Genomic DNA, 27,978 nt, shown 5'->3' with positions numbered 1-27,978 from the left:
CCCTAGAATATCATTAATTGCTCCCGAGTTCCTTTATTTTGTGGAACAATTTAGGAGCTCTCATAGGAAATTTGTTATACTTAAATGTTTACATACTTTTATTTCCCATGCTTGTATTCCACTTTAGTGCTACTTACATTTTTGTGTAGCACATGCGCAGATGTACGATCTCATGCTGCGCGCTTAGAGCTGTTTTGATTATAACTAATTAGAGAGCCTCAAAGAAAAGAAGGTCGAGCTGGGACCTGTCTGAAGCTAGCGCTACCCGGAAGGCAATCCGGAGATTTAATTTTAATTGTTTTGCAATTTATTTCGGTTTGAGTTGTAATAAATGGTCTTCGTATCATAGACTATATAAGTTAAGCTTGTTTCGTTAGTTTGCGGGCTGTTTTCATTGCATCTTTGCAGGAATGTATTGAGGATCAGTCGATCGAGTACTTTTTGTACTCGATCGAGAACTTCTGCTGCTGTATTTACTCGATCGAGCATTTATTCTACTCGATCGACCACCTGCAAAGAGAAAACAACTCGATCGACTGCTATTCTTCTCGATCGAGCTGTTTTGGATGCCCTTTGACTTGGATTTGCTTCTTATGACGATATATAAGCTATTTAGCGACCTCCCACGTTGCTGGTTGGTTTGGGGAGGTCCCTTTTTCGCGTAATCTTGTATGTTTTTCCGCATTTACACTCTTTCTCTTTTAGTTTGCATTTCCTTTCCATGTTTTGGTACAATGGGGGCATTATACGGTTTGGTTTGGGGAGGTTATGCATCCATATTTGTGTCTGCATATTGTTTTTAATGCATTTCTGTTATCACGTTTTATTTATGTTTGCATTGTTGTTTATTTTTGTTTAAATTCATAAAATTCCAAAAAAATTGAAAAATTCTCAAACAAATTTCAAAAAATTCACGTTTATTTTAGCATGTAGGTTGAGTCGGAACGGTAGATTTCAATGATGAAATTGCACTACAATTGTCTTTTTGCTTAAGCCTTGCATTAAACTGTTATCTTTTAGCTCTGTCTTATTGCATATCTACGAGTTAATGTTAAATTTAGCTGAACGAATAGACTTGACCTGAAATTTTGGCAACCTACTTATAATTTCTAAGGATTAGAGCCTTATAAACTGATGTCATTTATGACCAGTTTAATGTAGGATTGTGAGTAGTTACTCCTTGCATAGCGTGTATCATCAATTTGCACGTATATGAAATTCAATTGCTTTTTGCCTACATACATTCGGGTTCGTGGTTGGTGTCACATGCAGGGAGGTGCTTACAATTTCCCTTTCTTTCATTTTTACCCATTTAACTCCACATTAGCCAAATTTGCCTGTTGACCCTTAGCTACATCCAAATTTAGCCTGCCTTGTCAAGCTAGTTTAGATTATCTTTGCGGTACATAATTTATTGTGCCAAGTTTGGTTTGTATTGCATTATTTGGAGTTGGTAGAAATAAAGAAGAAGGAGGATGAATTAAAAAAAAAGTTGAAAGAAAAGAAAAAGAAAAGAAAAAAAAAGTGATGAAAAATGAAAAAATAAGAAAAAAAAAATTCGAAAAGAAACCGAAAAAGAAGAAAGAAAAAAATCGAAGATGTTGATTGGTTGACAGTTTCACTCCTATGCTTTATCTATATTTATTGAGGAGTGTTTTCAGTTCGGTTTGGTGAGTTTTGTGCCAAATGCAGGGCATATGCTTAATTCAATAATTGAGTAAGGATGGATGTTGTCATATGGTTCTGTTTAGGTACTAGCTTGATCACCTATACCTCCACATTCCCATAAATGTTTTGCCTTTTCTTACCCTTTGCCTCACTTTACCATATTTTTGTAAGCCCTCGGCTGTGACAGGACCTTGTTTGGTTGGAATGTATGTACGGTAGTTAGAATTGTCTATCATATTAGCTGCATGCATGTTTATGTGGGTCGTAGTCTAGGTGAGGGACTATTTTTCTTTCTCTCTTACATATATATGTTCACCCTTTGCTTCATGAGAGAAGAGTGACCCGTGAGAGTCCGATTTTAAAGGTCTTGCAAGGTCGACGGTTCAGCTTTATTATAGACATCCTACAACTCGTTTGCATTTGACTATTTGCTATAGGTGTTAGTGTGCTGTATTAAATTGGTTTAAGTGGGCATTTGTAGCTAGCTCTGAGTTATCTTTTCTGTTCCGTTAGTTGCATTTTAGTTTACTCGAGGACGAGTAAAGGTTTGGTTTGGGGAGATATGATACGTGCATTTTATATAGTCTTGTTAGCCTATTTATGCACGTATTTTTACGCTTTTATCGTAGCTTTATGCTACGAAATGCCCCGAATATGCTACTTTGGGTTATTTTGTCTTATTTGCAGGAATGGACCAGAGAGTAGTGAAATCAAGCCTTTTACCGTCCGTTTAGCATGCATTAGGAGGAAGAGTGAATTTGGAGCTGGAATGTAGCTATTTTGAGATGCGCAAAGAAGTAAGATAGCTAGGCGAGCAAAGGAAGAACTTCAAATTGCTAGTGCCTACTTTGAAGAGACATATCTCGAGTTCTACAACCGATATTCAGGTGATTCCAATTGTAGATGAAAGCTTGTCCTCTTAGCTTTCCAACGCCACCGGAATCACCATGTTTGCCCAAGTAACGAAGAAATGGCAGCCGTTTGAAATTCAGTGCGCAAAGCATGAAACTGTTGCTGGAAAGTACTCGATCGAGTAGAATTTTGTTCGATCGAGTCTTTTTTCTACTCGATCGAGTAGTTGCATTTATTGATTTACTCGATCGAGTAGATTTTCTACTCGATCGAGTGGTTTAAGCTTTAGTTTACTCGATCGAGTGGTTTATCCTATGGGCTGGGCTTTTAAACTCTATTTCCGTCAATTAGGTTTAATAAATCCTATTTTCTTATAAATAGGAAGTTAGGAAGTTATTGTAAACTCTCTCTTTTTCTCTCTTTTTTCCCTCTGGTTCGAATACACTGTTACTTTGTTCCTCTTATTTCCGGATCATTTATTCAGTACTTCTTCCTTTCCCTTACTCTCTTTTTAATTAATGTTTACTTCTTCTTTATTTCTTGTTCTCTATTTAATTATGCGTAGCTAATTTCCCTTAATATGTTAGGATTAGGGAAGCCGTGGTAGTAATATGATAGGATCGTCTTGATTAGATTAGTCTTGCGATAGGAATTGTTTTAAGCAATATAATTGTTATTAGGTTGAATGAATGCATGCAGGAGACCATTTATCTAGTTAACCCCGACCTGGATCAAAAGATTGGAAGGGAAGGCTTGCTTAATTACAATAGGTGATACCTAATTAGGGCGAAAGCTAAGTTAGGAGACCCTAGGGCGGTTTAAGGACCAAAAGGTGACGACCATAGCTCTTCTTATCAATAGTTTAATAGACTCAGTTGACCCGATAGTGTAGCTGCCACGGTAGACCGACCCCTAGCATATTCCCATCTCTTACTGTTAATTTCTTGCGTTTATTTCTCTCTTACCTTCTTATTAGTTTAGTAAATCACAATCATTTCAAACCCCCATTAGTGACATTAGACAGATAAAATAGATAAGTAGATAGTAAACCGCCTCCCTGTGGAGATCGACCCTACTTACCGCTGACTTCTGTTAGTAGTACTTAGGTATTTATTTTTGGTACGAAACGATAGTATCATGCTGTCCTGGTCAGAGAGCAAGAAAAGGAGCAGAAGCCAGTATACTACGTAAGCAAGTCTCTGCTGCCGGCAGAGACCAGGTACACATCTCTTGAAAAGTTAGTACTAGCGTTGGTAGTAGCACCTCGCAAACTTTGTCCCTATTTTGAGTCACACATCATACATGTTGTGACAAACTACCCGCTAAAAGCTATTATGAGGAAGCCTGAACTGTCAGGAAGAATGTCTAAATGGTCTGTACACCTCAGTGGAAACGACATCCAATACGACCCTAGAACAGCAATCAAATCACAAGCACTGGCCGACTTCGTGTCAGACTTCAGTCCAGCCATCCAGAATCTGGCAGATACAGAGATCCTCACTTTGGAAGGAAGCAAGCAGACAGAAGTCTGGCAGATGCATATCGACGGAGCCTCCAACCAAAGGGGGGCAGGTGTAGGATTAATTCTGCGGCCACCACAGGGAGACCTGATAGCGCAAGCTGTAAGATGCGAATTCAAGGCAACCAACAATGAAACAGAATATGAGGCCTTGATATTGGGAATGAAGCTAGCTCTGGAGTTAGGGTCGACACTGCTCATATCCGGCGACTCTCTGTTAATAGTCAACCACGTAAATGATGAGTTTATAGCCAGAGATTCGAAGATGATAGCATACCTAAAAGTAGCAAAGGAATTAAAACAAAAATTCGAAACTTGCAAGCTTAAACAGTCCCCGAGAGATCGAACGTGGAAGCGGACGCCCTAGCAACCCACGGGGCAACATTCAAACCAACGAGCTATCCAAAGATTCCAATAGCACATATCTTTGGAACCTTCTATCCGAAAGGCGGAGACGAAATAGACAGGGGTGAACTGGAGGATCCACAAAGCGAAAAGGAAATCCAAGCAGTTATAGAGGAAGGTGAGAGCTCTCGGCTAAACAGGCAGACGTCCGACCAGGAAGCCGATCCAGCAGACGACTGGCGCACACCTTACCTAGACTGGCTGCGCCATAACAAGCTACCAGATGATAAGAAGGAAGTGAGAGCTTTTAGAATAAAGGCCTCGAGATTCATACTTATTGATAATATATTATTCAGAAAATCGCTAGCAGGCCCCTACCTACGGTGCCTGGACAAGGAAGAAGCACAGACTGTGTTGCATGCTCTCCACAGTGGCGAATGTGGAAACCATGCAGGGGGCAGGAGTCTAGCAAATAAAGCCCTCAGACAGGGATATTATTGGCCTTCAATGAAAGCAGATGCAGCAGAGTATGCACGAAAATGTGATGCTTGCCATCGCTCAGCGCCCATGATCCACCAGCCAGCAGAGCCTCTGCACCCTATTATCTCTCCCTGGCCATTTATGGCATGGGGCATGGACATAGTAGGCCCCCTACCACGGGCCACAGGAAATAGAACCTGGATGCTAGCAATGACAGATTACTTCTCCAAGTGGATAGAGGCAGAAGCATTCACAGAGGTAAAAGACAAACAAGTCATTTCGTTCATAAAATGAAACATCGTTTGCAGATTTGGTGTCCCATCAGAAATCATATGTGACAATGGCTCACAATTCATCTCCAACGATACCGAGGATACTTTGTGCCGGTGGAATATCACCTTAAAAAAGTCGGCACCTAGGACTCCAAAGTCCAATGGACAAGTCTGAATCCAAAGAATAAAATCATTATGGACAATCGAGAAGGAGGTTACGGGAGTTAGGAGGAAAGTGGGCGGAATTGCCACTAGTGTTATGGTCGAGACGAACGACGCCAAAGATAGCAACAGTCAAACACCCTTCACCTGGTGTTTGGCGCGGAAGCGGTCATTCCATCGAAGTTCTAGTTCCCACTCACGGTATGAAAATATGACGAGGAACTGAACAATGCAGAGATAACCAGAAGCCTGGACACAATTGACGAGCTGCGAGCAAGCGCAAAAATCCGTCTGGCTGCCTACAAACAGTCAGTGGCCAGGAGTTACAACAAGAATGTGAAAGTTAGGCTCCTGGAGGTAGGAGACCTGGTTCTTCGAGAGGTGTTTCAAAACACCAAAAATCGAAAAGCAGGCAAATTCGCCTACAAATGGGAAGGACCATACCAGGTAGAAGGAGTTGTTGGCCATGGTGCATACAGACTGATGACTATGGACGGTCAAATCATACAACGCCCATGGAACATACTTCATCTGAAGAGATATTACTTTTAATAATAACTAGACTCGAGCTTTCAGAATAATGTACTATGAGAAGCCAAATCATTTTTAAAGATAAAATAAAAATCCGGTAGTAGGCATACTGCCAGTTTCACTCTTATTTCTTGTATCTTTAGTTATTTTTAAAACTTTAAACTGCTATTGGATGGTGTGGTCTGGCAGCGTCCTGGGACCACAATTGCTCTGGTACCCCATGAGATGGCGACAGGTACTTCACATCATTTTAATAGATTTTCTTATTTTCAGGCTTCTCTAAGTACATCACTTTGAATTCTGGTATCTATGGTACTTTGAAAGGATGTCTAACAGATCATCCAACGCCAACGCGGGTGACAAGGCACACAAAGACTCCAACATGCCCAACCTATTTTCTCCACAAGGAGCACCCTCACCAAAGGATCATGGAACATACGAAAGGGAGCTGGCCGGGCGACACCAATACGCTTATCCAGCTACCCCGATACCACCCCCGGACGTAGCTCGCACTAATCGCAATTAATCGGGCCCCGACATGCATGCAAAAACGAACATGGAACGTAGGGATATCTGCGCTACCGAGAATCTGCGCGTCTCCATTTGGTCCTAGAATGACGATAAACTTGCCTCAATGACGCCCTTGTTAGCATTAAACGAGATGAACACACCTTGCGTCATGAACAAGGTTAAGTAGTCCAAAAAACTGCGGCATACGCCTAAATCGATCATCCGGGCGATCGGCGGCTAACTTAGTGCCTGGATCGGCCTTTTCGGTGACCGGGCTTGTCTAAATCGACCTCCCGGTTGACACGGCCACTCCTCCTAACATTGCGGCATACGCCTAAATCACCATCGGTGACACACGGCAGCTAGTGAGTCGAACGTTAGCCTTTTCGGGGTGACGGGACTCGCCAAATCGTCAAGCGGATGACACGGCACAAACTTCCTAAAAACGAGGAAGAGAAACAACGAACACACGATATGTAAGCTAAAACCTTGCCAAACTATGACAAGGGGCATTTCAAAATATGGCCAAAAATACGGCCCCAAGTTTAACCGCCACCCTGGTGGAGCAAACACAAGAAAAGTTTAAAACTTACAAGGTCTGCCACCTCTGGGCCAGACTGCCAAAAAGTTCATCAAAACATAAAAACTTAATTGTCGGTCACATTAATGACCTCCACCTCTGGCATCTCCTCTGCTGCGACCTCTCATTTCGTGCTCGTCACCGAGCATCCTCGGCCGCCATAGCTCCCGAGCTCCGTCGGCATCCCGGGACATTCCAATCACCCCCGCACTGCTCGGCCAACGCAGGGGAATTCACCTCACCAACCTCAGGCATCAGCATACTCAGATCAGGTTGAGCGGGGTAGAGCATCTCCAGCTGCTTCTCTTCTTCCTCTATGGTCTGCTGGGTGGGAGCCTCCTCAAGGGCAGCAATCATCCCACTGATCTTTCCCCGCCAGGTAGCATATGCAACAACATTGGTGGCCAGGGAAATCACCTCACCGATTTTCTCATGAGAGCGCTTGAGGGAGTCAGAGAAAGTATTGCACACCACCTGAGTACGCGCGCCGATCGGCCCCCTCTCTTTCAGCTTCTTCTTGGTGACAAACAAGCTCGGTCTTGACTCCACCACACGCTCCTTCGGATCGATCCGTCTGCCAAATCGCAAGAATCCCTTGACTCCTAGTTCTTGGCACCGGTAGTACACGGGTCGTCCCGCACTATGTTGATCATCTTCCTATTGTAGAGTGCAGACTGGAGGGTCTGGGGCAGAGCAAATCAAGAGTCAGCAAGGAAATCAGGAGGCAGAATCCAAGTAAACAGACAGACAGGCGGGTAGAAAGTGAAGGATATTTACCATGAAGGCGTTGTGCACGTCATTTTCAGCCATCTCCTCTGGGGTGAACTCCGAAAATGTTTCCTCAACAGGAGAAAAGAGCAGCTGATCAATCTCCGGCCAGTAGGGCACCTTGTCCACGTTCCCAAAGCCCTCTGGGAAGTGAGCAATGATGCCTCCACTAGATGAAGCCCGAGGACTGGCGGGAGGAGCAGGCGGATGGCGAGATAACGGGTTAACCTCCAGGGGCTCACGTGCGTGCGAGAATCAGAAAGCGTGGAAGGAGTCGAAAGAGGCGGCGGAGCACTCCTCTTGGAGGCAGAGGCCACATCAGGCTGGCAAAAGGTCTCTTTCTTTTAGCACTTTGGAGGATGAGTTCCAACGGATCAACTTTTGAACCTGCAGGCATACATAAGTCTCAGACGACAGGATGATTAAAACGTCAGCAGAAACAGCATGCAAACGGAAGTGGTTACAGAAACCTTACCAGAAGACATACTGTGGGCTGATTGAGGAGGATTGGAGGAAGAAGCAGGTGAGAAACCAGGAACCAGGTCTGGGAACTTTCTCTCAGACTCAGAAATGTTGAACAGCTTGCTGCAGGCAGGGATCTTGGCACCGATGCGGGTAAGGTCACGGGGGCCTGCACGAAGACGATGAAGTAAGCTAGTAAGCAGCGAGATAAAATAAATCAGGCGATAGGGAGGCTACTTACTCGAAGTCAGAACCCATTTTTCGAAAATATAATCAGCAGGAGGCTGGATGGAATCCTTCCTCACGTAGAAGAAGTCCTCGAACCATTTCTCATCACGGGATTTTGACACGTGTCTGAAGAGAGCCTCTCCATGGCCCCGGAATGAGAACTGACCCCTGCCCAAGGATCTGATGCTGTACATGTGGGCCAGATCGCCCAGAGTGACGAATTTGCCAGTACTCTGACCAGCGGCCAGAGAATTGAGAAGAACTCTCCATATGGCAGCGAAAATTTGTGCCATGGCGAAATTGTTGGTAAAAATGAAATCTTGGACGAGTTTAGGGAAAGGAAAATGGAGGCCATATTTAAACGGGTACAAGTAGAAACAAACCCACCCCAGACGGAGGGCGTCAGCTTTCTGTCCCGGTTCAGAGATAACGATGTCCACCCCGTCACCAAGACCAAGCAGACTCTTGATCATAGGAATGTCGGCCGGAGTGAGGGCGGAGTCACAATCATGTGGATGTTTAAAAAGTCCTCGAGAAGGGAAGGTGGGGTCAAGATTACGGTCGGAGGGTGTAGGGGTTGACGAGGATTGTCGAGTTTTACCCATGGTGGAGAGAGAAAATGAAGATTAAAAGAAGAAGAGAAGATGGATTACTTGGTGATGGAGACGGGGAAGGGAAACAAAGCAGAAGCCGGCAAGAATACGGGAGAAGGAAGATTGAGGGTTTAAGAGAGAAGAGTTTTTGAAATTATTTGAAGTGATTAATGAGAGTGGAAGAGGAACGTTGGGGTTATAAAGAGGAGAGAGGGAGTTGGGTGCGGAGAAAGAGGAGTAGGGCGGCTGGAAATGATGGATTGTATGGGAAGGAGTAAAAAGACGGCGTAGGGTTTAGTATTTGGTTACGTGAAATTCCTTGCTCGATACTTGAAAGCGTACTTCACAAGAAATTTGGGGCAAACTGTTTGGGCTAAAAATAGCATAATAAAGGAGGCCCATTTGATAAAATAAAGATTACGAAAGAGGTGATAAGGAGGAAGGGAGCCCGCGGTCAGGAAAAGGGGAAACGGGCTTAAAAAGGATCAAGAGCCCGTCATAGAAGGCGCCCGTGTTAAGGAAAGGAGTGTCAGGGAGAAGTTAGGGAGAAGTCAGGGAGATCAGGGAGAATTGGCAAGGGAGTCCGGGTTTGGAAAGAAGTCCTTATGGAAATAATATTCCCTTTCCATATTTGAGGTAGGATGTATCTAGGGTTCTTACCCTATAAATAGCCAAGGGGAGCAAATCAAGAAGGGCATTCACTCATCCATACATTCATTCAAGATCATACTCAAGACAACTGCACCTACGCATTCACATCAATACCACGGCATATCTCTCACAAAATATATACCCATCTGAGATCTTGCAGGCCAGACTCCTAGCGTCAGCAAGATTAGTATAAACGTCACTATTGTAATCATCCTCCAATTCTCATAGTGCAATACTTGGCAGGGTACCGTCCCTCCCGCGGTTGTTCCCACATTGGGTTTTCCGCGTCACCAAAATCTTACGTGTCAATTTACTTTACGCACTTTATTTTCCTATTTACTCGACGACGTACGAACAAGCATACATTCAACCAACGAATATAGACTACATTGACCCTAATCAATCGACTTGGGTAAAAATACCTAAACACTGATTACAAATATGAAAATGAATTAAAGAGGAAAGACGAGAACAGACACGGTTGATCTCTGACCTGAACACCCCATTTAGGCGCGGGCAAACCGACGAACCAAGGAGCTTCTGTCTCAGGCCAAAAATCAGTTTTGGCTCTTTTATCCCATGTTTCGGTTCATGTTATGCACGTTTTAGCATGTTATAGTCCTGAAACAAATGAAAACATGATAAAAGGAGGATTTTTACACCCTCATACTTACATGTTTGGTTATGGCGAGTGACCGACGTAAGTGTAACAACTCGTTTGGTCGGAAAAAACTCGGTTTAAAACCGTTTTGGTAAGTAAAAAAGTGTTTTAAGATTAGTGACGGTGTAGTGGTCGGTCAAGTGATTTAATGCACGATGACGGTACCAAAAAATGTGTAAGGCTTGTATTTACGATCGGTAGGTCGTAAATACGCGTCGGATTGTGACTTAAGAAGTCGAGTCGAGAATTTTAAGGGAGAAAAGAGGGGGCGGACACTCGCGTAAGTCTCAAATGGGGGGCATTTGAGGGGTATTTATAGGGAAATGGATGGTTGTGTGAGTTTTGAGCGACGTGGCCACTTGGGCTGCTCAAAGAGGCGCGAGCCACGTCCCAGGTCTTCGAGGTGTGTTGTCGCTTTCACACAAATGCAATCATGATTTGTTCTATCCTAGGTTTTGTAGTCATATGTTTGGTACTTGACCAAACATAAATCCGGGAAAACTTAAGGTAGAAGGTTTGAAATGTTTTGTTTTTGGTGGTTGACTCGGTTTGGCTCGTTGTTGAAGTCGGGATTTGAATTTTTGAGTCGGTTTTTGGTCCGGTGTCGGTTTTGACTCTAGTTAGTGTCATTGCGACCCCGTAGTCGTGCATTAAATACTCCAGGTATTTTTGAAATGTTTTGAGATGTTTTATTTTCGAAATCGTTTTAAGCTTTTCGACGTAAAGTTGTACACAAACTGTCGATCAAACGCCGCGATTCCAAAACATGTTATAGTCCGAAAATCATCGGGTGTTTGTCGGAGTCTCAGCAAATACTAGGTATCTACAGTACTCCTCAACAAAATGGTAGGATTGAGAGGAAACACAGGCACCTAATTGAGACAGCTAGGGCCTTACTTTTATATGCTCACCTACCTATGAAATTCTGGGGAGAATGTTTGTTGGTTGTTACTCATATAATCAACAAGCTACCCAGCTCAGTCCCTTCTTGGAAAATACCAACAGAAATATTATTCAAAAACCTGCCTCTTATGATGAATTAAGAGTTATAGGTTGTTTATGGTTTGCCTTGAATGTCAATCAACCAAATGATAAATTTGGTGCCAAGGCAAGAAAATGTGTATTATTGGGATATCCTTTTCAGAAAAAGGCCTATAAATTGTATGATTTGGAAAATCATAAGGTTATCATTAGCAGAAATGTAATTTTTCATCAATCAGTTCTACCTTATAAGAATACTCCTGTTCAATCCACTGGTGAACCACAAAAATCTATCTCTGATTTGTTTTCCCATTTCTATCCTATGGGAGAATACATGGATGTGTTAGAACAGACACAGACCAGGGTTCATAATCCCTCATCTTCTCTTCCTCACAATAATGATACTAATGGTGTTTTGACACCCACTGAAGAAGATATGAAAATTGAAGAAGTTCAGCATTTCATTCCTAATAATTATACTAATCGTGTTTTCATCCAGGCCTACCAAAACTCTAGCTAGGCTCAAAGATTTTGTTTGCCCCATGCATATTCACAAGAAACAGAATCAAAATGTGACTGCAACTTGTGAAAATATCAACTCAGATGATGTCAATCATGATGTCAATCCTACTGCTAGAGTGGGAAATCCAAACTCTTCTCATGACCATCAGCTTTTTTGTCCTCCACAAACACCTCCATTATCCCTAAGCCAGCTACCTATATTCCCAAGCCAAACATGATTCACAATGGGCGAATGCAATGGACAAGGAGCTGCAAGCCTTAGAGGATAATGGGACTTGGGAAATTACATCTTTGCCTAAAGGTTTCAAACCTATTGGGTCAAAATGAGTATATAAAGTTAAATACAAGGCAGATGGGACATTGGATAGGTACAAGGCAAGACTAGCTGCCAAGGGATATAATTAAGTTAAAGGAAAGGACTGCAAGCATACATTTAGTCCTGTTGCTAAGTTCACCACTGTTAGAGCTTTTTTGGTTGTAGCAGCTGCCACAGCTTGTCCTATTTACCAGCTAGACATAAATAACGCCTTTCTTCATGGCTTTATTGATGAGGAGATTTACATTACTCCACCAGAGGGTTACAAATCCTTGGCTCCTGGACAATTCTGCAGACTGAAAAGGTCTCTAGATGGTCTGAAGCAGGCTTCCAGACAGTGAAACCTTGAGTTGACCAAGCTTCTTCTCTCACAAGGTTTCATTCAGTCCAAGAATGATTACTCGTTATTTTGCAGAGACACTACTTCTGGCTTCACTTTAGTCATTGTATATGTGGATAATTTGCTTATCAGTGGCAATGATGCTGCACAAATATCCCATCTCAAGCAAATTCTAGATGGTGCCTTTACTATCGAAGATTTGGGACCCATCAAATATTTCCTAAGTCTGGGGGTACAAAGAACAGCGAGAGGAATATATCTCAATCAAAAAACATATGTTCATGATACTCTACATGACACTGGTATGTATAAGTGCAAGCCTTCTTCTTTTCCTTTACCTAGAGGGTTTCAACTTTCTGTTGATGAGGGTGAAGTATTGGCTGATCCTGAAATATATAGAAGGCTGGTGGGAAGGCTCTTATATTTGAATCTTACAAGGCCTGACCTGTCATTTGCTGTCCAACACATAAGTCAATTTTTGAGCTTTCCTAGACAACCTCATTAGCAAGCAGTACTCCATGTGGTGAAGTACCTCAAACACACCATGGATGTCACATTCTTTTACCCAGCAGGCACACACTTATACTTAAAGGTTTCTTTGATGCTGATCGGGGTGCGTGCACTTTTAGCTGCAAATCAGTGACAGGTCAATGCATATTTCTTGGGGATTCCTTAATATCTTGGAAAATCAAGAAGCAAAACACTGTTTCAAATTCCTCTGCTGAGCCTGAATATAGGGCAATGTCCTATACTTCAGGTGAGATTGTATGGTTGCAACATTTTCTGTTAGATTTCAATGTCACTGTCCCTACTCCCATACAACTTTTTTCGTGACAACAAAGCTGCTCAACACATAGCAGCAAACCCAGTTTTTTACGAACGAACGAAGCATTTGAACATTGATTGTTATTATGTTCGTGAGAAGGTTCAAGAGGGATTGATCTATACAAGGCATGTATCTACTGGTTCCCAGCTTGCAGACATCTTTACAAAGCCCTTGGGTCAAGTACAGCATCAATTTTTGGCTTCCAAGTTGGGCTTGTTGCTTGAATCACCACGTCCACCTTGAAGGGGGAGGGGGGGTTAAGAAAACTAGTATTAGTCTTTCTTATGTACATAATGTAAATGTCTGTTAATTACATTAGTATAAATACCCACACTTGTACATATTACTGTTTAACTTAATACATACTTGAACATTCTATTTACTTTCTCTGTGTTACTTTCGCTCTCTAACTAATTCATCATCTTCAATAAATATCTTCTGAGCTTTCGTCACACATCAATGGTGTTAGTTAATTCGATCAGATCTCAACATTTGACACCCTCCATTCAACTCCACACTACATATTTCTATTTTGTACACTATTCACAATATTCAATGACAATTTTCTATCAATATATAAGTGAAAATATATTCATGTGGGATCTTGTCTGATTTGTCTTTATCAGTATATTAAAAATACCTAAGTTTTATAATTTTTGCAAATACGTAGCTAAAGATATTTACCGCGTAAAACACGCGTTGACAAACATATTAAAAAACAAATGTGTAGTGTGTAATTGAATGGAGGGAGTATAAAATTATATCAAATTTATCAAATCCATAATTTTGATCAATTTGTAGTCAAATTTTTCAAGTTTATAGTTCAAAATCGTCAAACTAAACACCATATTCACTACATTCAAAGTGAATATAATAGTGTCATTTGATGAATATCACATTACATAGCTCATATTCATCAAATTACTCTATCATATTCACCAAACCTAAAATGAATATAATAGCGTTATATTAAAATATTGTAATTCCTTGGATTGCATTCAATCAGAACAAACGTATATATACAAGAGTATGTGTGTAACCTACAATCCTACAAATAAGGCAATACAAATAAACATACAAGAAACAATATCAACTACAATATTCTAGAATAGCTACTAGAATATTTACATATTCTATTACACCCCCACAGTCGAAACGGGAGGAGAGCGGATGTTGAGACTCGAGCGAAAGTCATTAAACAAGGCTTTGGGAAGACCCTTGGGGAAGATGTCAGCGTACTGATATCAGGATGGAACATGTAAAGTGTGTACCTGACCAAGAGCAACCTTCTCGCGAACAAAGTGGATGTCCATTTCAATATGCTTGGTTCGCTGATGATTAACGGGGTTGCCGGAAAGATAGACAGCGCTGACATTGTCACAATAAACCAAGGTAGCTTTAGACAAGGGACAATGCAGCTCAAGGAGGAGGTTATGTAACTAACACATCTCAGCAACAACATTAGCAATGCCACAGTATTCGGCTTTGGCACTGGAGCGGGACAACGTGGGTTGCCGTTTAGAGGACCAAGAGACAATGATATCACCCAAATAGACACAATAACCAGACGTAGAGCGGTGGGTGTCAGGACAACCTCCCCAATCGGGATCAGAATAGGCAATTAGGGAACGAAATGAAGACGGCCGGAGGTGAAGACCGTGAGTAGCAGTGCCACGGACATAACAGAGAATGCATTTCAAGGCCGATAAATGGGGTTCCCGAGGATCATGCATATGTAAACACACTTGTTGAACTGCGTAAGCAATGTCGGGCCGGATAAAGTTGAGGTATTGGAGAGCGCCGGCAAGGCTACGATATAAAGTGGGGTCGGCAACCGAGGGGCCAAAAGTTGCACTCAGCTTGGTATTAGTATCGATGGGTGTTTGAGAAGGCTTACAATTTGTCATTTTAGCACGAGCCAAGATATCATCTGCATATTTCTTTTGAGAAAGGAAAAGCCCATCCTTAGTGCGGGAGACAGAGATACCCAAAAAATAACTGAGCGAGCCCAAAACAGTCATAGAGAATTCTGAGCCAAGGCGAGTAATAATATTCTGGCGCAATGTATCAGACAAGGAAACCAGAATAATGTCATCCACATACAATAATATATAAGCTGTGTCCTTTGCAGCATGAAGGACAAAGAGAGAGTGATCCATCTTACTGTGAGTGAAGCCAATAATAGCCACAAATGTAGCAAACCGGTGATACCAAGCCCAGGGTGCCTGTTTAAGACCATACAGAGACTTTTTCAACAAACAGACATAATCAGGATGAGCACGATCACGAAAACCCGGAGGTTGGTGCATATAAACCGTCTCGGCTAGGTGACCATGTAAAAAAGCATTTTTCACGTCTAGTTGGTGAATGGACCAATGGTTGGATATGGCAATACTGAGTACGGTCCGGATGGTGGCGGGTTTGACGACAGAGCTAAACGTTTCGTCGCAATCAATTCCAACCTGTTGAGACCTGCCATTGACAACAAGATGGGCTTTGTACCGTTCCAAATCACCATTAGATTTAAATTTGCGTTTAAACAGCCACATACAACGGGTTACATTCGCATCAGATGGCCTAGGAACTAGGACCCACGTGTTATTTTTAATTAGAGCATTATATTTGTCGGTCATAGCCTGTTTCCAATGAGGGTCGTTAAGGGCGGCAATGGGATTCGGTGGTATAGAGGAGAGGTCAGTGGTGGTGCACAGGTCAGTGACAGCATGGGGTTTGAAAATCCCGTGTTTGTTACGGGTTTGCATCGGAGGAGAAGAGGGCTGGTGTGAGGTAGAAGGGTCTGGTTGGTGAGGTGTTGTCGTGGCAGAGGGGTCTAGTTGGTGGGTTTTTCGCATAGCAGAGGGGGCTGGTTGGTGGATTGGTGTAATGGCAGAGGGAGCTGGTTGGGCTGGTTGTTCAGGGGCATTGGCAGGGGTCGTGGTGGTGTTGACAGGTGGTGGGCGTGGGCGGCGTGAGTATACACGCAAAGGGGCAGCGGAGCGGGTTAGGTGGTGTTGAAGGTAAGGTGATGGTTCAGGATCGAGGAAAGCATAGGAGGTAGGAGACAGGGTAGGCGTGGTGTGAAAAGGGAAGACAGTTTCGTGGAACGTGGCGTGACGAGACTAGATATAAGGACCTTACGGGAGGATAACTCGAGACATAAGTAGCCGTGGTGAGCTGACGGAAAACCAAGAAAGACACACGGGGTGGATCGGGGCTCGAGTTTGTGAATAGAAGTGGATGGGATGAGAGGATAGCAAAGGCAACCGACCACGCGAAGATGAGAATATGATGGAAGTTTAAGGCAGAGACTTTGAGTAGGGGAGACAAGTCGATTTGCTTTGCTGGGAGTGATGTTATGGAGGTAAGTGGCCATAGCAAGAGCGTAGGGCCAGAGGGCCGGGGGGACATGAGAGTGGGCAAGGAGAGTGCGAACTATATTGTTAATTGTGCGAATTTTTCTTTCGGATTTCCTATTTTGACTGGAAGTATGAGGACAGGAGAATCTGAATTGGATGTCGTGGTCGTTAAATAAAGTGTGATATGATTTATTATCAAATTCGCGACCATTGTCATATTGAAATTTTTTAATTTTCCGATTAAATTGATTTTGAATTAGTGTGTGGAATAGTTGGAATAGGGAGAAGACTTGCGATTTGTTTTTAATGGAAAAAGTCCAAAGAAAATTCGTAAAATCATCTAAAAAAAGTAAGTAATAGCGGTGGCCTAAATTACTAACTACAGGCGAGGTCCATAAATCGCTGTGAACAATATCAAATGGAAAGTAAGTAGTAGATTGAGACGGAAAGAAAGGCAGTCTAGTATGTTTACCGAGTTCACAAGCGTGACAAAGCTTTGCGCTAGGCAGCTTATTACAAGAAATAGTGTTGCTATTATGAAGTAAAGAAAAAATATGAGGCCCCGGATGACCGAGGCAGGAGTGTCATAGGGTAGGAGTGACGTCAGAAAGAGTGATAAAAGAGCAAGGAGCAGCTGGTTTGGTGGAGGTAAGAGGGTATAGATCACCGCTGCTACTGCATCTCATAAGATGTGTCCCCGTCCGAAGGTCCTTCAGAGTAAAACCAAACGGGTCAAATTCCACAGAAACAATATTGTCAGTAGTAAATTGTCTGACAGATACAATATTTTTGACCAAGGCGGGGGCATGAAAGACATTGGTGAGTCGTAAAGGAGGTAGAGGACGGGATAAAATTTTATGACCACAACCTTTAATTGGAACATGGTGACCATTATCAACGATTATATGGCGGGGATTGCTCAAATTAAAATAAGACGTGAGAGTACCTGAGTTAGAGGTCATATGAGCGGATGCGCCCGTATCCATGTACCATGAATCATCGGGTTGCTGAAGAGACATTGATTGCATCGCTGCTGCAAGCTCCGTTTGGTAATACGTCTGGGAAACTGAGCAGGAGGAGGAGTAGGCTGTTGTACCATGAATACCTGCTGGGGTCGGGGCCCAAGGATGCCAGGGCTGGAATTCGATGGAGGAGCCCACCCTTGCATAGGATATGGGCAACGAGGATCTTGCCACTAGTTTTGGAGGGTGCCTTGTGGAATCTAGACCCAGTGGCCTAAGGAGGACGGAGTAGGGGAAGAAGCAGGTTATTGCTGCTAGTTGCCACGGTTACCATCACGGGAGTAAGAGTAATTGCGAGAGCCACCTGACCCACCCTATCTGCCCTTACCACGGTTGTTGTAGGCGCGGTTGTTAAAGCGTCCACGACCATTGTTTTGTCGAGTATTGGGCGTGGTGTTTTGGGCAGGAGGAGTGGTGTCAGAGTCATCGCCATTAGCAGGGGCGTAGGTGGCAGCGAGGGCGGCATGAGCAGAGGAAGAACCAAACTTGGCTTTGCGGGTCTCCTCAAGGGCAAGCATAGACCGAGCCTTGACGAACGGAGGAATGGGGTCACTCTGTTGGATGAGGGTAGCAATGCTATCATACCCATCCGAGAGATTGGTGACCATATGAAGAACAAGACGATCATCGGAGACCGGCGAGCCGACGTTCTTAAGTTGGTCAGCGAGACATTTTAGGGCCTGACAATAAAAGGAGACATTAGGGAAATTATCCATGTGAGTGGCAGAGAATTGTTGCTCGAGGAGGACCGCTCGGGAACGCTTGTTGTCATTGAAAAGGGCTCGGATGCGTTCCCAGGTTTTTTTGGCTGTGAATCCGCTTTCAACCACAGTTTGGAGAAGATCGTTGGAGATGGTAGCATATAGCCATTGTTTGACAATGGCATCAAGTCGATTCCATAAATTCTGGTCGACATCAGGACGAGGGGGGTCATCCTTGGAAGGGTCAATCAGGTGGTGGTGGATCTCAAAAGCTCTGGCCGTATTTAGGAATAGTTCGGCCCAGAGATCGTATTGAACGGTTTCTAGCTCAAGCACTAGGGCGACATGGTTTTTGATGGATGTGACGCCGAAGTCAGGGTGGAAAGGAGCTTTGTCAGTGGCTTTGTCAGAGGAAGGTGCCTTGACAAGAGATTGAAAAAAAAGGAGGAGAGCTTTTTAGGGCTAGGGTTTTTTTACTCTTGATACCATAAAAGATTGTAATCCCTTGGATTGCATTCAATCAGAACAAACATATATATACAAGAGTATGTGTGTAACGTACCACCCTACAAATAAGGCAATATAAATAAACATATAGAAAACAATATCAACTAGAATATTCTAGAATAGCTACTAGAATATTTACATATTCAATTATATATAATGAACATACACTACGTAATACATATTCATTAAATTACATTATCATAGTCACTAAATTCAAAGTGAATATAATAGTGTAACATGATGAATATCATACTACATACCACATATTCGTCAAATTACACTATCATATTCAATAAATTAAAAGTGTATATGACAGAGACATATGATGAATATCACACTAGAAAATATATTCATCAAACTAAATTACCATATTAACTAAATTAAAAGTGAAATTTGATAGTTCTATATGATAAATATCACACCCGAAATCAAGATCTAACGATAAATTCGACGTAATTTCAAGACTTACCTGATAAGTTTGAAAATAATCAATCAAAACATAAATATAAGATTACAGAACTAACAAGTTGGATTGAAAATGAAATTTTATGCATAATATTTTTTGTAAATATGAAAGATTTTGATTTGAAATAGGAGGAAGATGGGTTTATGCTAATGATAACTGACAACTACTAACCAAGTGGTGTTAGTCCAGTGGTAGCCAAGTTAAACCTTGAAGCTTGCAGAAATGCAGGAGTAGAGAGGTCCCGGGTTCGACTACTAGCTGGGGCGATGATCACTTGGCCACTGCAGCCCCCGAAGAGGGTAACTTACATGGTCCATGTGGTGGTGTGGGAATGCATGGGCCCGGGGGAGATTCAACCCCCTCATCATCAAAAAAAAAAAAAAAACTGATAACTACTCCTTTTTATTCTTTAACATCTTCCACATTTCCTAAAACGACAAATTCACAAAGATCTTCCACTTTCCTTATTTGTCTATTTTTTATGGTTATAATAACTTATGACCCCATCCACATATCATCATCCTACTAAATTCTATCCAAAAACAAATGTGGAAGAACATAGAGAATAGGAGGGAGTACTTAATAGTGGGTGATTTTATATTTTATTTTTTGTTTTATTTTTTATTTTTTTTAATAGTGGGAGTAAGGAGTACCCTATAAATGGGTGTAGGGTACTCCCTCCATTTCACAATAATGTTCCCACTTTCTAATTTGGGACATCCCACAATAATGTACCCATTTCCCTTATTTCCTTTTAAGGGTCTAATATCTGACCAAAGTGTCCTTATGCCACCCTTATTTTTACAAAAATTACCCCCAACTTAACAACCCTAAACCTATTTAACTCAAACATTAACAATAATGACTCCCTCCATTTTTTTCACTCCCATATAAATTTTCCACCAATATTTATCACCTATCCATCCGTCCATCTCCCTCATAAAGCTCAACCGTCCCTCTCCCTCTCTTCATTACTCCATTGTTCTCTAGAATCTTCTACCCTAAAAAACCCTAAAACTCTCTTTCACTCACCGCTGTTTCTTCATTTTTTTTCCATTTCTCTCTCTCTCTCTCTAGATCTATCTACTCCTATTTTCCCATTCTTACACTATATTGTTCCGATCATATCTAAATTTCCTCAAAATACTCATCATCCTCCTATTTCTTCAAAGAAGAAAAAATTCGGGTCTACATCTTACAATAGTTCTATGGACGGGGTGTTGTATATTCGTGGGGTTGGTCATGTGGTAGCTGATTCGTTCTCTGGTTATGGATCCCTACTTGATTCTCAGATTGACGATAATACCGAGGCCACTTCTGTGTTTTATATGGACTCAATAACCTTCATTCCTGATAGTTTTGTAGATCAAGAGGGTTCAATTGTTGGTGAAGCTGATAGATCTGTTGATGGGGATATTGAAGAAGTGCATGCATGTAAATATCCTGATCTGTCACCAAAATAAAAAAGATTCGAAACTTATTGCGCGAATTTCTTGGAAAAACAGAGAATAAAGGATGAAAAGAGGGGTAAATTTCTAAAACTCTTCCTTTAATTGTTTTTTTATGTCGTCTTGGTGTTTTTTTTATGTTGTCTTGCTGTTGATTGATTTTTTTGCTGTTTTTGTCTTATGAAGCTGCTCTTGCTGCTGCAAACGTTAAAGTTGTGGATGGTGGTGTGGATGGTGGTGAAGCTGTTGAGTTCTCACCGAAAACAAAGAGGTTCTTTGATTATGTTACGAATTTTGGTAAAAAGCAGAGAACAAAATGATGCTCAAGGGAGGTTCATTTCTTAAACTCTCCCTTTAAATGTTTATAAATGTTTTTTTGCTGAGTATTGTGGGTTGTTGTTGCTAAATTTCGTTGTTTTGTTGCTGTTGCTGAGTATCTAAAGTGTTTGGGTGATCTGTTTTCTGCTGGTAGTTTGGGTGTTCCCTTTTTAAGGAGGTTGTTTGGGTTTTTTGCTTTTTGCATGTTGTTTGGGTGTTGCTGTTTTCTGTTGGTAGTTTGTGTATTCTATTTTCTGCAGGTTGTTTGGGTGTTCTATTTTCTGTAGGTAGTTTGGGTGTTCTGTTTTCTACAAGTTGTTTGGGTGTTCTATTTTCTGTAAGTTGTTTGGCTATTCTGTTTTTTGTAGGTTGTTTGGGTGTTGCTGGCGGTATTGGTTCTATAATGTATGGGTGTTCTGTGATATGGTTGGATTGTATATGTTGATAATTCCTCAGTGAAGGGCCTACTAATCTGAGAGGTTACCCAACATTGTGACTGTTACTCTATCTGGCCACTGAACATATCACTCTATGAAAAAGAGGTCCATGTTGTTGCCAATCATTTTAAATTGATGTAGCCATGTTGAGGTACTCTTTTTCTATGTGTTATGCTAGTTGGTTGTGTTTGACTATGGTGTTGAAATTACTCAATGAAGAGAACTTGCTTGTTGAGAGTATTGGTGTGTGCAACCTCAATGAAGGTCCAATTGGACTGAGAGGTTGTATGTTGGTGTTGGATCAGTAGTTAGACTTGGTGACCAATATTTGATGCCACCAGAAGATTTAATTCATGTTGAGGTACTCATATTTTGGGGTTCCATGGTTTTCTCTTTTGATGAGGCACTTCTATGATGAGGTCACATTACTCAATGAAGACAACTTGCTTGCTAAGAGTAATTGTTGCACATTTAACAAACATGTTCTTTCATTCTTCATCGAACTCTTAAGTTCATTCATTTCATTTCCATAATGAGTTTACATACAGAGTAAACCAAAATGAGTTCAATAAACAAAATACAGAACTAAGGATATGCTGTTTGAATTGATAAACAAACATGTCAAAAACCGCCTTAATGTTTGTTTGTCATACAAACTGCCACCTTCCCATTGTTCAAAATGGAACTTGGATACCTAGGTCTAACATTAGTTGCTCTAAATCTTTTATCAAACCACAAGTAATTAAAAATTGAATACATTCCTTAAGTAATTCTTTATCAACCTCTAAATTTCTTGGTAGTGTTCCTGCTCTTCTTTGTGCTGCCATTGCTAAGTGTGTTAGTGGGTAGTTGTTGTGCCCTTTCAGTTTCATTATGTCAATCATACAAGCTTGTAAACTAAGTCATACATTGTCTAATACCTCCACTGTTTCCTCTTCATAAGCATCTTGTACACTCTTGACCAACTCCTCTACTGTCCTTGTTGGGTGTTCATCTTGTAATGACTTAATAGACCTAAAGAAACCTAAGTCTAAAATGTTTAAATCTGGAGAATTGGTTGGCTGTTGTGTTAATTTTATGTTGAATCCATCTGATGTTGCTGCTTCAAGGAATTCTTTATCATTTCCATTAATATGAGGCTTGACATTATCTTGTTGGATGCTTATCTCTTTTGATGCACTAACTGGCCACTTCTGTTTAATTGTCGGTATAACTAAATTGAGTATACAATCTTTTGTCACTTTCTTGATGATTGACTCTATTGGTTTTGTCACAATTGTACCTGCCACTCTATTTTTGCTGTTTCTTTTTGCTGGTTCTGGAATGTGAATGGCCGTATACCAAGCTTTCCATCGAATTCAACCTCCCTATTTTCTTTGTATGTTGGCCTTGAAACAGCACACATGAACATTATTTTAGTAAAGTACCTCTTGCTTTTACAAGCTCTATATGGAGCTGGTTCAGTGCTGCCAATATAGTATCTTGAGGTTGATTTTGTCATATAAAACCATTTCTCATCAATGTGAACAATAGTGCCCATGTCAAAGAATTTGATACACCTTAATAGCCTATCAAAAACTAGTTTACCCATGACAAAATGCAACCTAAGATGCTTATTGTCTTGGGTAAGAGCTGGTTTTATTGCATTTGTATGAGTTTTGATGATACCTTCCTTTACCCATCTATGACATGTTGAAGGTGCATGACCTATTGCTTTTCCCAATCTCTTAAGTGTAGTTCTTTTGGAGACATCTAATGCCATAATGACATCAACTAGATAAGGTATCCTTTCTTTACCCTTTTTCCCAGCAATTTTACTCCTAACATTGATTGGAACTTCAGCTTGCCTCTGATTTTTTGCCTTTTTCAAGATATTGAAAATACATTTTCTTGTTACATTGAATTTGGCAGCAACTTCTTGAACCTTACCATGTTCTGGTTTGCCATTTTTGCAGCTCTCAAACAATAGGCAAACAACTCGATGCCTCTCATCATCAGTTAGATTAGGTTTCTTCATTTTGTACTCTAGTATTGGTTGTGTAATTTCAGTAGGTTGATTACGTAAATTTATGAGAAATGTAATATTAAGATGTGTAATTTCAGTATATTTGTAATTTCAGTGGGAATGGTGTTTGTGTAAATGTTATAGGCACTTGTAGACAGTGTTTAAAAACTCGGCCGATAAGTATCGGTATCGATGCTTGCCGATACACGATACGGCGAGTTTTATCGGTCAGTTTCAAAAAGGCCAAAACTCGCCTGAGTAGACCGAGTCAACTCGGGTATCGAGTGACTCGGCCGATTTGACCGCACCCAGCATTCAAAAACTTACCTTAAATTTTGCGGATCTTAATTCTTGAAGAATTAGCCTACATGGTAAAGGAGATGAGAGGATCTTAGAGTGTTAAATTGTTGGTTTAATTTTCTGGGTTGACAGGGATGAAGATGGAGAGAACAAAATTTGTGATTTGCTGCGTTGGGGTTTGGGGGGTTGTACTTTGTTTAAGTTTTTAAAATTAAATATTAATATGTGGTAGTTGGGGGCGACGTAAACCAAGGTAGTGTTTTTTTGATAGGGCCACTAGGATAATTGTTTTTACATTTAATTTAGTTAACATGAGGCCTACTTTTTCACCCTCTTCTACTTTTTTTTTCTTTTTCATTTGGCGCCTACTTTTCCCTCCACTTGCTTCAACTTGTTATCAGCTAAAGTGCTAAACACCTACTGTACCAACCGAGATTTTCATCATACTCTTAAAAACGTTGTTTTATAAATATTTAGACATAACATAACATCAGAAATATATAAAAATAAAAATATAGCTATAAAACCTTGCAAAATAAAAATCAACCGCAACAAGCGAGTTTGGTCCGTGACAAGCGGTTCAGGAGCGATTCCGTGACACCGCGATCGCGACCGATACCGAGATTTAAAACCCTGCTTGTAGAGGGTTTTGATCAAGTCATGTAATTTGGGGGGAAATTCAAACTTTCATGAAAATTCCATTTTCCCCCCATTTTTCGTGTAAAATAACCTGGGAAACAGGTGGTATTTGTTTATTTTTTTTAATCATTCAACAACCCGAATGCTTTTGGTGGGAAAGATTAATCATTAACCAACTTGTTTAATATTCCCTTATTCTCTAATTATCCGGCCCACATACTCTTAATCCATTATTCATTGGTTGTTGAGCCATTTTTATATGGGAACATCATTATAAAATGGAGCGAGTATAAGAATTGCTTTTCCATTAAGTTCAGTCTCTTATCTTATACGATACCGTCTATATCCAATTCATTATCATCCATGGACCATGGACAACCATACCCTTGAATGAAAACATCTAAGAATAATAGCGATATAAGTTTGGCTAAAATCACTATCATAAACAATAGATATGAACATAACATCCACCTAGTTACCTCCAATGCAACAAGTAATACACTCAACCAAAAAAAGAGGCTCATTGTCATACTCAAAAGTAACCACACAAAAATAAATATGTTAACGTAATGTCTAATCATCTCAAAACACATCAAAAGACTCATCAAAGCATCAACTTTAGTTTTCACGGATTAAACATTCCTTTTTTAGTTAACATCCACTTACTACTTTCCATTTTCCTTTTCCATTTTTAGCAACATTTTTAGTCTTTACTCATGCAACTCATGACAACCACAAAACATATCAAACCCACTTTATATTATTAATAATTCCTCCATTTTTCTAGTGCAAGAAAAAATTTGGATGAAAAAAATGGGAAGAGGAAAGTTAGAGATAAAGAAAATAGAGAACAAAACAAATAGGCAAGTTACTTTCTCAAAGAGAAGAAATGGGATCATGAAAAAAGCTCAAGAACTTACTGTTTTATGTGATGCTAAGGTTTCTCTTCTTATGATCTCTAGCACCCACAAATTGTACCATTTCCTTAGCCCCGGTGTCTCGTACGTCTTTTTTTCATACCATCCCGTGGTTCCCTATCGCTTTTTTGTTTGTTTTTGTTATTATCGGACCCTAACGCTAATTGTTATTCAAATTACTATTTTAAGGCTTAAGAAGATGTACGATGAGTACCAGAAGATTAAGGGTGTTGATCTCTGGCTTAAACATTGGGAGGTAACTTTTTTAGTTTGTTATATTTATTTTTTATGGTGTCAAATGAAGCGCAAAACTCATACAATATATTTTAAGGGAGTTTCGAACCTGTGATCTATTGTCATGATAAATCCGTGTTAACCACTGGGCTAAGAAGTCTTGTATATTTTGAAATAAGATCCAAAATTTAGAAATCGAGTACTTAATTGTTATAGGTTACCTTGTTTAGCTATTTTAGGTACTCCAAGTCACTCATGTCGTGTCTTTTTATTCGAGTTTGGTTAATTTTTGTTTGGCTTGTACTCCCTCCATCCAGATCAATTGTTGGCCTTTAGTTTTGGCACAAAGACCAAGGAAATGATCAAATTGTTCATCAAATTTATTCTTAAAATAAAAAGGACAATAATTGACTGATACACCCCAAAATGAAAAAAGGAAAACAAATGACCGAAACAGAGAGATTATTAGATTAAATCGAAGCCGTTTCAATCATTTGTTTATTTATTTTTTCTTTGTTAACGATATTTTAATCAAGTTGCTAAAGCTCAATAATATGTTGATATTGGTTTTACATACAGGAGATGCAAGAGGAGCAGAGAAGGATGGTAGAGCTCAATAATATGCTACGGACTGAAATTAGGTAACATTACAAAGACTATTAATTCCTACTAACAAATTGAATTAGTTTTTCATGCAAACATGATCATGATTCTGTATTAATTTGCATCATGATAGTCGAAGGCTGGGAGGAGATTTGGAGGGGCTAACTCTTGCAGAGCTTCGCGGTCTCCAGCAAGAGATGGATGAAGCCATAACTGAAATTCGTAATCGAAAGGTGAATTTCTTTTATGTACAAAATCATGGATGATACTGATAAGGTTTAGAGAATTACGGAAGATGTTTTATTAAGTTAAGAATTTCTTTTATCTCCGAGTTAGTTTAAATTTTGTGTTGAAATAGATATGCAGCCTATACGAATCAAAACATGCTTGTGGTTTCATGTTTACCTGTGTACATGGACTAGTTCTTCTTAATTGGTCGTCTCTGAAAACGTGTTAATTGCAGTATAATGTGATCAAGAATCAAACAGGAACAACTAGGAAGAAGGTAAAGAACCTTGAAGAAAGGCATGGAGATCTCCTCATGGATCTTGTAAGTAATCACCCCTACAAAAAACTTTAAATCCGCCATTAAAGGCCCTTTTGCCCTGTCACTGATTACCTTGTAAATATGGGTGTTTTGAAAATGTAGGAAGCGAAATTTGGAGGAGCACAGTTTGGGACAGGAGACGGCGAACAGGGGAATTACGACAGTGCAAGTATGTATGGAAATGAAGGAGCAGCAGCCAACTTATTTGCTTTGAGTCTCCACCCTTACTAATGTATCAATGCTTACTTTGATCATGATTTGCGACCTTGCTTTAATTTGTGCTTTTCGAATAAACTAGACCTACTTATTTACCCTCTAAACTAATGTGTAATCTGCTCTTGTGACTCGGTGTTTCGTGTGATAAAAACTAGGCTGTGTTATCTCCAGTATAAACTACTACTGGTTTGCGACTTATGATTAAATGTGTTATTAGTTAATAGCCTGAACGCGGTTGTTTTGCTATATCGCGCTTGACAGTTTAGTACCTTATAAAACTGTAGTCGTGTTAAACAAAGAAAAGTAAAATGATAAGGTTGTAATGCGATATACTCCTTAGTAACCTAAATTATAAAATACACAGTCGTATATTGTGAGTACTCGATCTTCTTAGTTCTTACACTGATGACTTATTGTTGGTCAAGTAAATTGTAATTTTTGACAGTTTTCTATGTTAACTCTCTTAAGACGATTATTTCAATTGTGAATCGATGTAGTTTTCGATGATAAGTGGAGGCTGCCAAAAGGCATCTTCAAAATCTCACACACTTTTATTTTAAGTGTTGGCCAATATTTTAGAAAAATATAACAAGATTGTGTTAAGAATAATTCCTAATTACATTATGTACATTTTTGTTAATATTCTCGTTTTCTTAATTTATGTTATTTCCGTATTTTAGACCTTTGTATTTAGGAAAATATGTTCATAGTTTTCTTGTTCTTCAATCCTTGTAATAGTATATAAGCTAGATTGTAACCCTTGTAATTAATATCAATACATACAATCTTTTCTAAAACCTTACATGGTATCAATCGCCTTCCGATCCTAATACAATAAAAACCCGCCTCGTTCCAACCTCTGCCATGTCGAGCAACACCATTGTCAACACCAATGAACCGAGTGTCCCACTCTACCTTGTCAACCTCTCTATGGTTGATAAACTTACTCCATTGACATTCATGCAATGGCAAGACCAAGTCGCCTTCTTTCTCGT

At 40.5% G+C, this 27,978-nt stretch overlaps 2 protein-coding genes across 2 annotated transcripts; one reads left to right on the top strand and one right to left on the bottom strand.

The window, feature by feature from the left end:
• Positions 1-22,424: 22,424 nt before the first annotated feature.
• Positions 22,425-23,539, bottom strand: LOC141616937 (uncharacterized). Its single transcript, XM_074434104.1, has 2 exons — positions 22,805-23,539; positions 22,425-22,715 (listed from the first exon to the last, which is right to left on the bottom strand). Exons 1-2 carry the CDS (start codon positions 23,537-23,539, stop codon positions 22,425-22,427), a joined length of 1,026 nt encoding a protein of 341 aa, XP_074290205.1.
• A 1,362-nt stretch (positions 23,540-24,901) lies between these two features.
• Positions 24,902-27,204, top strand: LOC141623025 (MADS-box protein CMB2-like). Its single transcript, XM_074439056.1, has 6 exons — positions 24,902-25,467; positions 25,573-25,639; positions 26,197-26,258; positions 26,354-26,453; positions 26,684-26,770; positions 26,870-27,204. The coding sequence occupies exons 1-6, from the start codon at positions 25,271-25,273 to the stop codon at positions 26,996-26,998; spliced, it is 642 nt and encodes a 213-aa protein (XP_074295157.1). The 5' UTR covers positions 24,902-25,270; the 3' UTR covers positions 26,999-27,204.
• Positions 27,205-27,978: the final 774 nt, after the last annotated feature.

Source organism: Silene latifolia, chromosome X (genome assembly GCF_048544455.1).
Source record: "Silene latifolia isolate original U9 population chromosome X, ASM4854445v1, whole genome shotgun sequence".
Lineage (NCBI taxonomy): Eukaryota > Viridiplantae > Streptophyta > Magnoliopsida > Caryophyllales > Caryophyllaceae > Silene > Silene latifolia.
The sequence above is the reverse complement of the archived record's forward strand: the minus strand, read 5'-3'. Positions and strand labels throughout refer to the sequence as shown.

Excerpts from the sequence above, each read along its gene's own strand:
- LOC141616937 (XM_074434104.1), bottom strand. The coding sequence starts at position 23,539 with ATGAAGAAACCTAATCTAACTGATGATGAGAGGCATCGAGTTGTTTGC. Across the intron at positions 22,716-22,804 it reads CAGCAAAAATAGAGTGGCAG|AAGTGGCCAGTTAGTGCATC; the intron begins GTACAATTGTGA and ends ACAATTAAACAG.
- LOC141623025 (XM_074439056.1), top strand. The coding sequence starts at position 25,271 with ATGAAAAAAATGGGAAGAGGAAAGTTAGAGATAAAGAAAATAGAGAAC. Across the intron at positions 25,468-25,572 it reads TTCCTTAGCCCCGGTGTCTC|GCTTAAGAAGATGTACGATG; the intron begins GTACGTCTTTTT and ends TACTATTTTAAG. Across the intron at positions 25,640-26,196 it reads TCTGGCTTAAACATTGGGAG|GAGATGCAAGAGGAGCAGAG; the intron begins GTAACTTTTTTA and ends TTTTACATACAG.